This window comes from Sylvia atricapilla, chromosome 3, assembly GCF_009819655.1.
Source record: "Sylvia atricapilla isolate bSylAtr1 chromosome 3, bSylAtr1.pri, whole genome shotgun sequence".
Classification (NCBI taxonomy): Eukaryota; Metazoa; Chordata; class Aves; order Passeriformes; family Sylviidae; genus Sylvia; species Sylvia atricapilla.
In genome coordinates this window covers 59,593,175-59,607,529 of record NC_089142.1, presented here as the reverse complement: position 1 = coordinate 59,607,529, position 14,355 = coordinate 59,593,175, and the positions used below count along the sequence as shown (strand labels likewise).

The window sequence follows — 14,355 nt, the reverse complement described above, 5'->3', positions numbered from 1 at the left end:
GTAGCTACCTGGTATTATATCACAGGGGAAATAAATCTTTAAGAAGAACTGAAAATTACAATTTTACCTAACCAATACATGTAAAATAACTCTGTAAACAAGTAAACAAATAAATAAACAAACAAATAAATGGAATTAGTGTTATTTTGGGAGAAAATGACAACAAAATTCCAGCAGAGAGCACTGTGGAGCAAGGCTAGCCATAACAAAATAAAGGACCGATGAAGGAATAAAATGCTCCTATTCTATTTACAGTTCGAGAACATCATGTTTCATTGGCAGCAGAGGGTATTTGCCTGTTTACCATTTTGCTCCACATTCTCCCTCTTTCCAACGCCACTCTGCTCGATTGAATAACATCAGTCCTACATAAATTCCCTGTCACTTTCTCACCCTTCACTTTCACACTTTCTCCTGTACTGCACTTCAGGCGGCATGTTTCAAAGAAAGCCACGCACGGAGAAGACAAACACCAAGAGCTGTTCAGAATTTGGAGTTTCACATATTATTTGGGTCAGCCTATTGGCACATCACTTAATTACCTTCATCAAGGCATTTAAGTTTATGCGGATGGGGTCCCTTGATTCCCCATGCCGTCACTGGCAAGGGACAATAACTCCACGGAGTGGCAAGAATTCCACCCAAGGCATATCTTAAGATATCCCGAGCTGTTCTCAGATATCCCTATCTCATTCATGCTTTTTATTAATATTCTTTGTTTGTTTGTTGGGCTGGGGGGGATTTGTTGCCTACATAAAGAGCCTTGGTTACACAGTTCTGCCTCCTCTCCACCAGGACACAAGTCCAGCAGTCCACCACAATTAAAAGCTTCTGTAAAAGCTGCACAGGGACTCTTTCCCTTGCTGCAGGCAACAAAGTTATTGACAACAATCTGTCAGTAGCAACAGAGAAACCAATATTATTTTCTTTTTGCAAATAACAACTGTGGCTATAAAACGATGAAGCAAGCAAGCCTAATCTGGGTAATTACCAAACAATGCAGAAATTCAGGTTACAGACAGCCCAGACTGTGGCATAGTAATAATATGATGCCAGAATAACACTGGTTTGGTGGAATAATATTAATGAAATAAGTCTATTCATTAATCTTGTCTGTCTTGCTCAACCATCCCTTTTAACTAGTTGAACATGAAATTTCAATTAACTCAGGTGATGGAAATCCTACTGAAATCCATCAGCTTATACATAACAGGAGTCGTGTTACGTACTGCAATTAACGTAGTGTTGAAATCTACACCAGGTGAAGTCTGACCTTGGTGGCTGTAGGTACAGCCTGCTTGTAACCTTGCTGATGTTGAAGAAGATCACTCCTGTGAACTGTAGTCCTCTCAGCACTAAATCAACTGCCTGAGAATGAAGCCTGACCTACCTCCACAGTGTAAACAACAGAAAGGAGAAAGGGGGCAAGGTGGGAAGGCTGCAAGAGATTAGCACAAATGAATCAGGTTGAATTTCCCTGGTGGCTTCCTCCAGGGAAAACCAATGCTATGCTTGCCTCAGCAAGGGAGGCTTGCAACTCCTACAATGGTTTACTGCCCTGCAACACTAGCACTTTAAATCTGTGCAACTGAAATAAATCTCACTATGAAAAAAAAAACACAACTTCATATCATAGAGGATTAAGGTGATGAGAAATAGGTTGAAGGCCACCTTTTGATGTAAGCTTTTATAACAGGACAGAAGCTATGCAGCAAATGTGAGCTACATCCTTTTCTTGTCATGTACACTGATGCTCAAGTATACAATTTGAGATAAACTTCCCTCTGTTATTAAACATAACTGTGTTCCTTAACTGCAGTCAAGGAACCGTTGCTTTATCCACATTTTCCGTCTCAGAAAATCTGACATGAAAAGGGCTTTTTTTTTTCCTGTTATGCCTGCAGTGACCAATTCCACAATAGTTCATTCATTCATTGCCACATGAAGTTATAACAACCCATCCAATTTTCCAGAAAGAGGTGCCAGGATTTGCAGACTGTCACATGTTGTGCCACAGGGCTGCTGCAGGACCAATAGGTTACTTCATAATTTCCTCCCACTATTTGCCTCTGGTTTTATCATCCTTTTCAGGGAAAATACAGCTTCCCTGGCAGACTTCACTATTTGTCATTTGCTACCCTCCGCAGGCAGCATTTCATAAAAGTTTTGATGCTGCTTTTGGGTTTCTGGTTTTGTTTTTTTTTTTTCATTTTAAATCAGCCAGTGAAATCAGGCTGATGCCAGAGTAACGGTTTTCAAAGTTATGATGAATCATTTCTGAGTTGTCGTATGATTCACTAAAATGTCAGGATCTTAAAAATGCCCACGCTGTATTTAGCACCCATTGAAAAAGGTTCAGAAATAGGGTTGAAATAATAAGGAAATAATGTTTTTCTAGCTCCAGAGCTCTGCTCAGCACCTAAATTGCGTGGGTTTTTCTAGTCTTGAAAGACAACCCTGCTAAATTTTTAAATTCTGGCCTAAAACCTGCAGCCACCTCTGATGGCTCCCCTCTACCTGGGGAACAAGGCTGTGAGCCCCTGCCTAAATTTGAAGAAGGCTGCCTTATCTAATGCGACTGACGGATCCTCCATCCTTCTCCTTTACTTGGGCAACCTCCAGCTTTATACTAAATCTCACTTCTCTGATGGGATGGTCCACAGATTTTACAGAGGTTTTATTGCCATAAACTCAAAACACAAAGGTTCTATTGAAGTAGACAAAGTGGGAGAAAATACCATGGGTTTCATCCCATCCCTGGAAACCATCAAGGTCAGATTGGAGAGGACTCTGAGCAGCCTGATCTAGTTGGAGATTTTCATGCTTATTGCAGGCAGTTGGACTAGACAACCCATAAAGGTCTCTTCCAGTCCAAACCATCCTATGATTTGCCATGCTCTGAAAGATGCTTTCAGACAAGCCTGGCCCCAAGTCTCTCTCACAATGTACAGACTGTATGCATTAGTGTGTGAAGAAGCTTTCTAAGGGTTTGGTTTTGTTTTTTAAAGCTTACCATGAATGCTCATAAACTTAGGTTAAAGTGGTTGCATTAACAGAGTTAAAATCCTGTCATCTAACAATAAATACATTTTATGAACCTCTTCAGGGTCTCTGAACCAGCCCCACCATTACCTTAGAGAAATGCACTCAGGAATTCAAAAACATGATGATGCAGAATGAGAGCAGGCATATCATACCTCAGCAGAGTTGGCTGAATTCTGCACGCCAGCAAATCCATGTCCTCCAGCTGAATCAAAAACCTATTGAAAATATCACAGATAAATAAGTAGGTTGAACAAATAAACACCTTTACGTCTTATCTGTTTTGGGTAAATCCATCAGAAAAAAAAACAAAAACAAAAACAAAAAGTAAATTAAGAAATATGTATTAACCTGCTAAGCACTAGTGATCTTTTTGTACTTTTTATTGCTTTATTCTGACTAGAAGTAATAAATAAATACAAGTTTCTCCATATAAAGAAAATTTAAGTAGTTTTTTTCTTTTAAGGTACATGCACATTCCAATTCAAATACATACAAAACATGTTCTCATTTTTTCCCTATCTACTATTTAGTAATAAGATTAAAGTCATTTACCTTCAAATCATACACTATACTGGAATTATAAATTTTACTCTTCAGGATACTGTTAGGGAGAGCTACAAATCTCACTATGACTTCAAGGGACTATTTCAAATAACTGTTGCTGGTTTCTAAAATCTTCAACCCTACAGTTTTTCATCTTTTCTAACCAGTTTTCTTGGTGCTATTGATTGAAACTTTTAGCTTAGCTTTAAAGGCATAGCTGACCCAAACCCCACACTATTAAGTAATGAAAGTAGCTGACTACTGTGTCTGCTTTGGAGGTGATGAAGGCTGGATTTGAGATGTACATTGCCCACATGCTTTGGAAATTTAACAGCATCTCAAAAGGTGCTGAGATTATTTTTTTTTTTTTAATCAGATAAATGGCTATGGATACAGATAGTTCAGTGATAAGGCTCATGTAAACACAAGGGTAGACTTATACACTTTATACATTGAGATTTGCAAGTAATAAGCCCTCTAAACTGCAAATTTAAAAAACATTTTTTTAACTCCTTCTGCAGTCAACAAATTTGGACAATATCAGACTTACAGCTGATCTTTTGGGGGGTTTGGTATTTGCAAAAGCCTTTCAGACAGTCCAAGACAACAACAAACTCTACATTTCATACAAAATCCAGTTTCTGCCAATGCAAATAAAGGGTACCACTTCTGAACTTCCTAGTCTCACCCACAGAGGTAATCAAAGTATTTTACTGCTTATGATTTGTCAAAACAGTTCACCATTTAGACATAAGAAATCAGATAAGCATTTAAGAAACTGAGGATAATGTGAGCCCAGACATCCCCCATCTGCTGCAGTGCAGTTTTAACTGATTTGTAGAAGACTAAGCCACTTCATTAATGTTTACAAAAGCTTCCCAGCACAGAAACTCTGAACATTTTTATTAATGCCATAAAAATAAACAAGATAAAATTAAAAACTTCTCTGATGCAATGATGTTCAAGAATATACCATCTGATTTTGAAACTAGAGTACTGTAGATTAAAACATACCAGCTTCAGTCAAATGAACTTAAATCCAAGAAAGCAACACCTTTTTTAATCTATTGTTAGACAGAATCATCTCAACACAATGAGCAGAGAAATAACCTCCACTTCTCTGCTTAACCCAGTTGGCTGAAAGAGATAAGAAAGTTATCTTCAGGCCTATTCTGATTTTGATATAGAATTATGTGCATATGCACAAGTCTGAGCAAGGACGTGTCTCTCTTTTTAGCCATCTTCTGGGTTCATGGGTCAGCTTTCAAGCCATGTCCATAAAAATTCCTCACTTTCATGGGCAACACTCAGCATTTCCTTGCATTGCAGGATGTTTAGTTACGCCCCCCCCCTCCCCAAAAAAAAAAAAAAAAAAAAAAAAAAAAAAAAAAAAAAAGCTCATCTGTCAAAATGGAAACATTTTTGGGCCAGCTGGTTGCAAGGTTTGAAATAAGAAGGGTAAAGACCCTCTGGGGGAACCTCTGCCTGTGATAGGCCCCCCTTCTGTTTGCTCAGAAAAGCATTGCGAGGGCAGCAGGAGCCTCCTCTCCTTGCCACAAATACAAGATTCCCTGTCCCTGAGCTCCACAGAATCCCCTTCATGGGCTATAAAACACAAGAGAAGACGTATCACCCAGTTAAAAACAGCGCAAGGTATCAGCTCTGCTGGGAACAGAGCTAAAGGGCATAATATTCCTTCCCTCAGGGCTCATATTAATAAAGAAATAGACATGTAGGACTCTCAGACCAGACTCTGCTGCTCGGGAACACAAGGGGAAGTTATGTGAAAAGGATGATCTAGGGGAAATTCCTCCTTTAGTTCCTTCTTTTGTAAGACAGATTTGAGTTTTATTAATCAATTTCACCATGTTAACACACCTCGATCAATATGCCAAAATGTGTAGCAGGCAGAAGTTTAATGCCAGTGATATTTACCTATTAAAACTACAAACCACTAGACCAGAAAATCCTGATGTGTTATTTTACAACATTGGATCAGCTCTGTCTATTGCAGGACATGTACAGATAGGCTTGTTTAAATGTTCTGCAACAGACGACCAGACATGCAAGAACAGCCTATTTTCAAGTGCTGATCAGAGATTTTGTGAATAATAGAATCAAGGGCCAAGAAACAACAGGAACAAAGTTACCTAATGAACAGTGCACAAAATACTGCTTTGCAGGAGCAGCAGTAGACATGGCAGAGGCTGGTGAAAACAGTGTTCTGAGTGAGAGTGCACAACTTCTGCCTCTCTGTCGAGAAGCATCTCTGCTCTTATTTACCTTTTTTTTGGGGGAAAAGGCAGCTAACTTTTGTTCTGTATATAACTGAGCTTTTATTGAGAAAACACAGACTCCTGAAGTGTGGAGCTTGCACTAAATGTAAGCATGGGCCACTGGTTTCAGAAAGAGAAAAAGATTCTGTGGTTTCACCAGCAATGCAGCCCTTCAGTGGGGGTACACATCAGCATAGCTCCTCTCCCAAGAGCGAGCCTGACCCTGCACATCAAAGCTGTGCCAAGTCCTCAGTAAACTGGTCTGGCATTATTTGTCAGCTGCCTATACTGAGAGCTGACTCCCTGCATGACCACAGTCTTCTCCTGGTGGCTAAAATGCACTTCCAGGAAGTGTGTGTTGCTTTAAGAGGCCACGGCAAAGATGTCTGTCTTTGCAGAGTCTCTTTTTCCCTTGAAAACTCACCTATGTCACTCTATATTGAATTGCAACAGTGCTTCAGAGTCCTAGTCACAAACAAACACACACATTGTGTTAAGGAATGTGCATAGAGGGTATCTTGAAAGAAACCCCACTTCCCAACAGTTTGCAATGTGCTAGAAGGGAAGTTTTGTTCCAACTCGAGGTTCTTATGCTGATGATAATTAAATTACTGGGTCAAAACCTGTCATTCACCCTCTTATTTATCACAAAATCCTCTCCCCCGCCCCCAAAGTAGACATATACTCTTCCCAGGTGATGATCCCATTGCAGGTTTGTCACATCTACTGAAACCTTGGATGCAGGTTTGATGGACAATGTCTTCTACCTTGTGCATCAATAGCACCTAGCAGGATAAACCCCAGACGAAACAAGCCATTCTATGCTATCCCCAGCAATTAAGATCTACCTGAGTTATGGAAGGTCGCTTTTCTTTTCCTTTTCTTGCCAATGTGTCCAGTCCTTTTAGAGAAGAAAATAAACCCTTCTTATTTCGAACTCTTTGCGACAGAGACAGGGTACGTTTCCTGAGCGCAGCTTCATCCCTGGAGCAGATCTATTTAAACAGAGACAAACGCTCCTGTATCACTTACATAACTGCAAAGTATTGACAGTTATTTCAAGCTGAGGCATCAAATGGGGGTTACTTCAGTTCATCTCACTGTAACAAAGTGCAAGGACAATGTTTTAAACTTTCAGCAGTGATGCTTGTCTCAGTATTCCAGGGGTGTGGCAGCATAATTTTTTTGTCAGGGGGAAAATTAGAAGCCATAGGAAGGGAGAATCTGAGAAAACATTGCTCTGTAAAACAAAAGTTAATGAAAAGGCTCTGAAGAAGAATGATAACCTATCATTCAGATAAGAAACTGCTAGAGGACGACAGACTCTCCAAATTGCCAAGCATAGGAGATAAATGCTATGGCACTGAATTATTAACAAGGAATGGCACAAACTACACGGATAAAAACACTGGCAGAGAGGAACACATTCCCTGACAGGTCTTTCAGTACTACTCTTCAGACTTTAAATGCAGCAGATGTGGTCCAGCCCTCTCTGCCGAGGTCAGCCTTGCAGCCCTGCCAAGGTTAAAGAGCAGAGGTGAACCTGCTACTGCTTTACTTCCTTTGAAGCTGATGGGGTGACAACAGGTTACAGCAGCTGAGGATCTCACTCATTCTTCATTAGAAACACAGCCCACAGTTCTTAAAAAAAGTGACATTTAATTTCGAATTGTCTCTAGCTTTAGCCTATTCTAAGCATACTTCCTTTTTCGGAGGGACTCCAAAACTGGAGTCCTCTGGGGCAAAAAAAAAAAAAAAAAAAAAAAAGTCATGGCCATATCCTGTAGAAGAAAATGTATTTGCAGTCAAGGAACAGGCAGAGAGGGTGAGAAAGGTACAGGGCTGCACGTGGGTGCATCCATGTATTATCCCAACACAACTCCACATCTAAGCACATGGTGATTTTGTGTAACACACCCAAGAAAATGCATTTGAACTTACCAGTGCATGGAAGGATGAGACAGAGAAAATGCCAAGCCTCCCCAGTGCCAGTTTTGAAGGACGACTGGCAGCAGCCAAAAGGCTCTTTGGGTTTGGGAGCTCCCCACCTTGCAAACTGGATAGGTAACATCGCATTCGGAAAAGGTCCATGTTAAATTTTTCCAAGTTCTGTTCCCATTGCTGGATCTGTTTGGATATAAAAAGGAACAATTAAATGGGGGAAAAATGTCTTTGTGGGCTGCACTGAAAATTCGAGCGCTACCCCAAACCCATAGTAAATTGCTTTCATCTGGTAGTATATGAATTAGATTAGTTACTCTCTGCCAAAACACATTCAGTCATATTGTGTTACATCAACCCTAAAGATGACTTGAAATAAAACAAAGCTGGTGGTCTTAAGCACATACTGACAAGATGAACATACTATGAACTTTGGATAGTTTGATAGCCACAAAAACAGTTACATAAAGACACAACCCTGTGGTTCACAAAGGCTTGCCTTTTTTTTTTTTTTCTTTCGTCCATCCCACCACCTCCTTTTTGGAAATTAGTCTTGCTTTTTTTAGCTTAGATTGTGTAGCTGGCTGGCTGAAAGCAAAGTAGAAAACAGCTACTCTAACACACTGTGCAAAGCAAAATAGCTACAGTTTTAGGTTCTCTTTATTCTTTACTACCATCCTACGGTTCCTCTAACTGTAAACAGGAGACAATACTCGTGGTTCTTGCTCTGACTAATAAGATAATACATAATTACACCCAGGCAAACTGCAAAAAACAGCTGTATTGACCTTATGCAAACTACTGTACCAAAAGTAGGAATGTAAATATGCAATTCTTAAAATATATCTAGCACAGGTACATGAAGATGTAACAACCCAGTTTCAGTGTAAAATTAGTAAAGTTAAGACTCAAATATTTACTAGACTGAAAGCTCTGAACCAAGGTTTAGATGACAGATTTTAAGGTATTTGTGTAGATACACACTCATTTAAACAAACATATTCACACTCATCTAAAACATACACTTATTTAAACACATATTCTTATGCACTGCACCGAAGTCAAATTTTGCTCTTCATTTCCCCAACTTCCATGCTGGTAGTTCCAGCAAAACTCTGCCCAGCAGATTGTACAATATGACTGTATGTACAGCACACAGTCATACCTATAGGTAGTACAAATAAAAAAGGTAGCAAAGCATGCTGATAAATGAGAAGGCAGAAAAGGCATGTCTATTAGGTCAAGGTACACCAAGATCGTCTACTGGTGACTGTTGAAATCCCAGGCCAACACAGATCTTCCAATGTCAGCTCTAGTCACTGCACGCTGCCTGTTCAACAGCTGGTTTAGGGCAGTGGAGAAAGTTAGTCATGTTTTCTCTAATGAGTGTTGGCTTCATACCTTTCTCTGGCACACCTGCCTGTCCCTACATGCCCAGGACATTGCCACCTCACACTGAGATTAGCCAAGACTGGGACAAGTACCTTTGTGACTCGGGAAACAAGCTGACAAATATAAAAACCTCAGGTGGACTATGCCCTTTAGGCTCGTTTAGAAGAAAAATCAGTTCAGCTTCCTCATAAGGCTGCCAAATATTTCAAGAATTAAGCAAGTATTTTGACACTTTACGTCCCAGAATTAAGAAGTAACCAAAGAAAAGGCAAAATAGGCCCTGTTAACAAAATAGAGCTAAGGTTTGTGCAACAACTGATAGAGATCCCACTCAGTCCAGCTTCCTTACACATGTGCTCACAAATTTTGGCATCAGTTACTTTTTGAAGTAAGAGGTAAATCTTATTTGGTGAGTAGGGTGAAGAAATGGAAGACAACATACCATTTTGGTACAGGTATGAATGCAAAATTGTAATTTACAGTGCACTTAAAAAATCTTTCAAAGAATGTCTATTAAAAGCAAAAGAGAGAATTTACAAAAGCTTATCATGACATCAATTCTCAGAAGTCTAGTGAAAATGGACAGAGATAGACATAACTAAGATGCCTTGTCTAATCTCTCATCACAAACATTTGAAACACACATCCTCTGCACTCCAGAAAGAATAATCTTTCTTTTCCTTGGGTTTAATTTCCCCCCTTTTTCCTTTTTTTTTTTTTTTTTTTTTTTTTTTGCTTTCTTTGTGCTCAGACGCTTCTCAGAGCATTCTTCTGCTTGCCAGTTCTTTATGCATTGGACCACTCCAACAGGAGATTGCAAGATGAGCTCTGTGTCAACATCTAACTAGAATGAAAACATGGTTGTCAGCTTTTCACAAAGCCAAAAGCTACAAGCTCAGGTAATGTCTTTCCCTTCGAGATGACACCTCTGTGGGTACACAGCCAAGTCAACTTTTAATAGCTCAGGAACAGAGCAAGCCTTGTTCTGGGCACTGCTGGAGTGGAGCATCCTGTCCTCATTGAACACAGGCTGAGCACAGGCATCCTTGTGTGTCTTAGGCCTTCTCCAAAATCCTCATAAAACATTTGCATGAAGTTGTCTTTTAAAATAAAGATAATCTAAGAAGGGGGAGTGAGGTACAACATGGGAGCATTCTGAAGAAATAATTAAATTACAGTGTTTATCAGTCACAGAGGATACTGGCTAATCAGCTCCAAAAGCATCAGTAAACACAATGTTACATTTAATGGTATTAGCAAAAGCTGTAGGCAAGGAATTTCTGGGATTGTCTTGTAGTCTTATCAAAACCAGGGATGTCTGGAACCAATTGGAGACCGTGAACCAATACCAGCTGCTATGTGTCTAAGGCTTTTAAACTATGATAATTTTTCCTAGAGATTTATATTCTTGAAGAATAAACGGGAGAAGCACACAAATAAAAAAGCAACAACTTCAAAGCACAGTATGACCTGGTCCATGAAGTTAATTTACAGCCTGCAGACTCGCTGCTGCAATCCCTATTCTGCTATTGTGTGAGGCAAATCTCTGCCCCACGTGGGAGGACTACCCGAAAGAAGGCTCAAGGACTTAACTTCATCATGCACAGACAAAAACAGCCCTTTTGAAATCTGCTCAAAAGCAAACAGGAAAAAGTGGATGCAGCAGCCAGCTGTGGGAGCAGGAATGGGTGACAAAGGCTAACAGCAGCATGAAGTGAGTCTAAAAAGAGATAAGAGATACGGCCCCAAGTGAGGTATACCAAGATGAGTGAGCATATATGAAATGTGAAAGCATTAAAGGATTTTTCCAGAGGAAAAGGAGGATGTCATTGTCAGTCCAGGTAAATGTTAAGCAAGGATTTCTCAGTTTAATGGCAGCATGAAAGAGCTTGAGAGAAAGGCAAGAGGAGGACACTAAAATAAATGTATTGAACCTAGCAGGATCCTGTAAGGTAGAGTGGAAGAGGAAGCTGTGGTAGAGAGATAAAAAGGAGTAAAATGTGGGAGGCCTTGAGAATTATTTAGCCTGGACCAGGAGAACTCATGGAAGGAAGCACAGTGCAAGGACAAGACAGTAATTACGTGAGGGGTAAGCTTTTGCATCAAAGACTTAGTGCAGGACTGAGCTATTAAGAGCTAACACACAAAGGAAGATCAGCATGGTACTTCTGGCAGTACTTCAGCAGTAATGATCATTTTCAGAACATAAATAGTCAATTCTCCTCCAGGTTAAGGAAAAAATCTGCTCAGGCACTAAGAAAAAATGCAAATTAATTACATTTGAAGTCACACAAACAGAGGAGCTAAAGGAAGTTGTTTGAAAGCAGGTCTCTCTCAGGTCAATAAACCTGTTAGGTTTTATATACCTAAACTTTAAAGTGGGAACTTGGGAAAGCAAGGGGTGAATATATGCATGCTAACAGTTTCCAGCATGTGATTTGGGGATCCATAAATCCTACACGCTCTACAGTTCTCTCTGCAGGTAACATTTGCAGTGGCACCAGCACCTCAGCTGGAAAAGGTTTAGGGTGGGCAGACTGAAAGGGAAAGCTCAACAGTCCCAGTGAAGGCAGTGTGGCTCAGGGATGGCCCCTGGCCCCTCGTCCTTCGTACACTACAGTGCAAACAGTATCGTTTGGGGGGCTGAGGAAGAACTGTCTCATTTGCAAACGTGTTCTGTACAAAGTAAAAAGAGCTCAGTATAATAAAACCCAAACCAGTGTGTGAATGGTGTAAATCTCAGCCAGAAAAGACACCACATCAACCCATTGTAACAATATCTCAAGGACCTAGCAAAAGGATGGAAAAAAACTTCCTGGACAGCTCACCTGATAACAAAACACCAGTTTTTCATTTGGCACCTATTCAAAGGAGCACAAAAGAAAAGATGCACAGGAAGGCGAGCCTTCTCTCCATATTTAAGCCTTCAAAATTGATTTTCTTTAGTAGCAGTTCTTATACCATGCAGAAGTATGAGGGTCTTGCTGATACAATTCATTATCTATAGCAATAAAAATTTTCAATTTTTCCCTACACAATATCTTATTTTCAGATGGAAAGTGTTTCTGCAGGCTGATGTAGGGAACTCTGTGGATTGAGAAGAAACTTCTGCTGCTGTTCTATATGTACAGCTTTTCAACCACATTGCAAACAACACCAAACTCCTTGCATTCCAGTCCCTGGTTCTCAGACACAATTCATATTGTATCCATCTGGAAAAATGAGTCACTTTGTTTCTGGGGACATGGAACAGATTTTTATTGTCATTACTTCCTAAAGAGAACTCGAAGAAGAAAAAAACATCACTCTTCCAGAAATTCCATTACTTCAAAAAACACTACTGAGATGCTATCATAACTTTTACTTTAAAGAAATAAAGAAGGCATTGTAATAGAGTACAACAACACTCATGTGCAATTAGCAACACTTTATTCTTCATCTGCATGGTGACTTAAAAAAGGTTAAGAAATCTTCCTGAAATAACAAGACCGTGGAGGTTTTTCACAATAAATGTCATCTTTTTGGTTGCATTGGAGGAACAGAATTTTCATCATTTTTAACCAAAATAGACAAGAGGTAATCTTATTTCCAATACTACTGATAGCACAAAAGTGGACACATGTGTACCCAATTTACATCTTGTTGAAAATCCAGTGGAAATTGGTGGTACCACATAGACGTCTATAGCTATGGATATGAGTAAGGAAGCCACTGAATTTTATTATCCAGCTGCCCTCCCTAAAACCCAGACCCCCAGCCTTTTCTGAACAGGCTGCCCCACCAGCTCCATTGTATGAGATAATGCTATGCAACTCCACATTCATTTTTCATTACTTTATGCTAATCACTGCAAAACAATGAAGGAAATTCACCCATCTGTAAAACAGGAACAACAGCGCAGAGAGAATGGAGATGAACTTCCCTAGCTTTCTGTTAGGAAAGTGTCTGCCAACTCACTTCACTCCCAGTCTACTACTACTAAGAAGTACTTTGCTAATGATGTAGGGAAGGAGCATCCTTACTGAAGAGTAATGAAATTGAATGAAATGAACTGGACCTGGAATGAAATTGAACTGACCTCTCAGAAAGCAGAGCTCTGCTTTAGCCAGTTCAAAGGCCACGTAAACTGAAGATCTGTTCTAACAAGCTTGAACAATGGGGTTTTTTTCAGTTTAAGACAATATGGAAGAATGAGAAGTTACTGTGTATTGAGATTCCAGTCTGCAGCAATGATGGCATGTGTTAGCAAAGGTCCCTGAAAAGACTGTCTTTGAGTGTTGTTGAGAATTTGGATCTCAATGTCAGAAAATATTTCATGATATGCTTTATAAAAAGGCAAGACATGAAATTTGAGCTTTGTGGAGGCCAAAGAATAAATTCCCAGACCTATTCCAATCATCTTTCTTCAAATGTGAGAGAAAAGAGTGTCAAGCAAATTTTAAAAATGAAGAAATGAAGTTATGCTCTTTGTAAAAAGCTGAAGACCACTACAGGGAAAGGAAGAAAGAAGAAAAGTACTAATGGATTTAATGACTACACAAAACAAACAAACCACCATCTTACTGATCCTTTTTTTTATATATATATAGCAGCGGACAAACTACTTTTAGGTGGAGTTTTCACATATGAAAACTTACAAAAAAAGTATTTCCAAGCACATGCCTGTTCTTCTCATTAATGCTTCACCATTTCAGTTGCCTGCAAGTAAATACACATGTTCCTAACCCTCTGAAAAGCTAAGAATTATATGCAGAGAAAATATGAATCACATCAGAAACCTCTGAATAGCTTGGAAAACATGATTATACCAACATATTAAAATTTGAAGACAAAACTCCATAATGCTTTCAAGCAACTATTAATCATACTATTGTTCTAAAGTGAGACATCAGGATAGACTTATGTACCAAGTGCACAAACAATTACACACAGGGCTGCAGTGCCCTCTCTTGCGAGATAGATTTTCCACCCCATTAAAACCAGTTCTGCAGGGAGAGGCAGCTTCACTTCTGCCTTAATGTGCAATATTTTGTTAAAAGAGCTGTGAATAAATGCTAATAATCCCTTTCACTAACAGGGCTCTGTGTTCTCAGCAAACACTGTAGTTTCTCTAGCAGGTTAAACATCTAGGAAAACTAGAAAATTTTTAAAGAAAAGC

General features: G+C 39.5%; 1 protein-coding gene across 1 annotated transcript in view; it reads right to left on the bottom strand.

Annotated features, from left to right (window-relative positions):
- Positions 1-14,355, bottom strand: part of TIAM2 (TIAM Rac1 associated GEF 2) — a 166,538-nt gene that overhangs the window by 56,721 nt on the left and 95,462 nt on the right. The window contains 3 exon segments of the mRNA XM_066314420.1: positions 3,198-3,260; positions 6,713-6,859; positions 7,806-7,991. Coding sequence (XP_066170517.1) covers positions 3,198-3,260; positions 6,713-6,859; positions 7,806-7,991 — 396 coding nt within the window.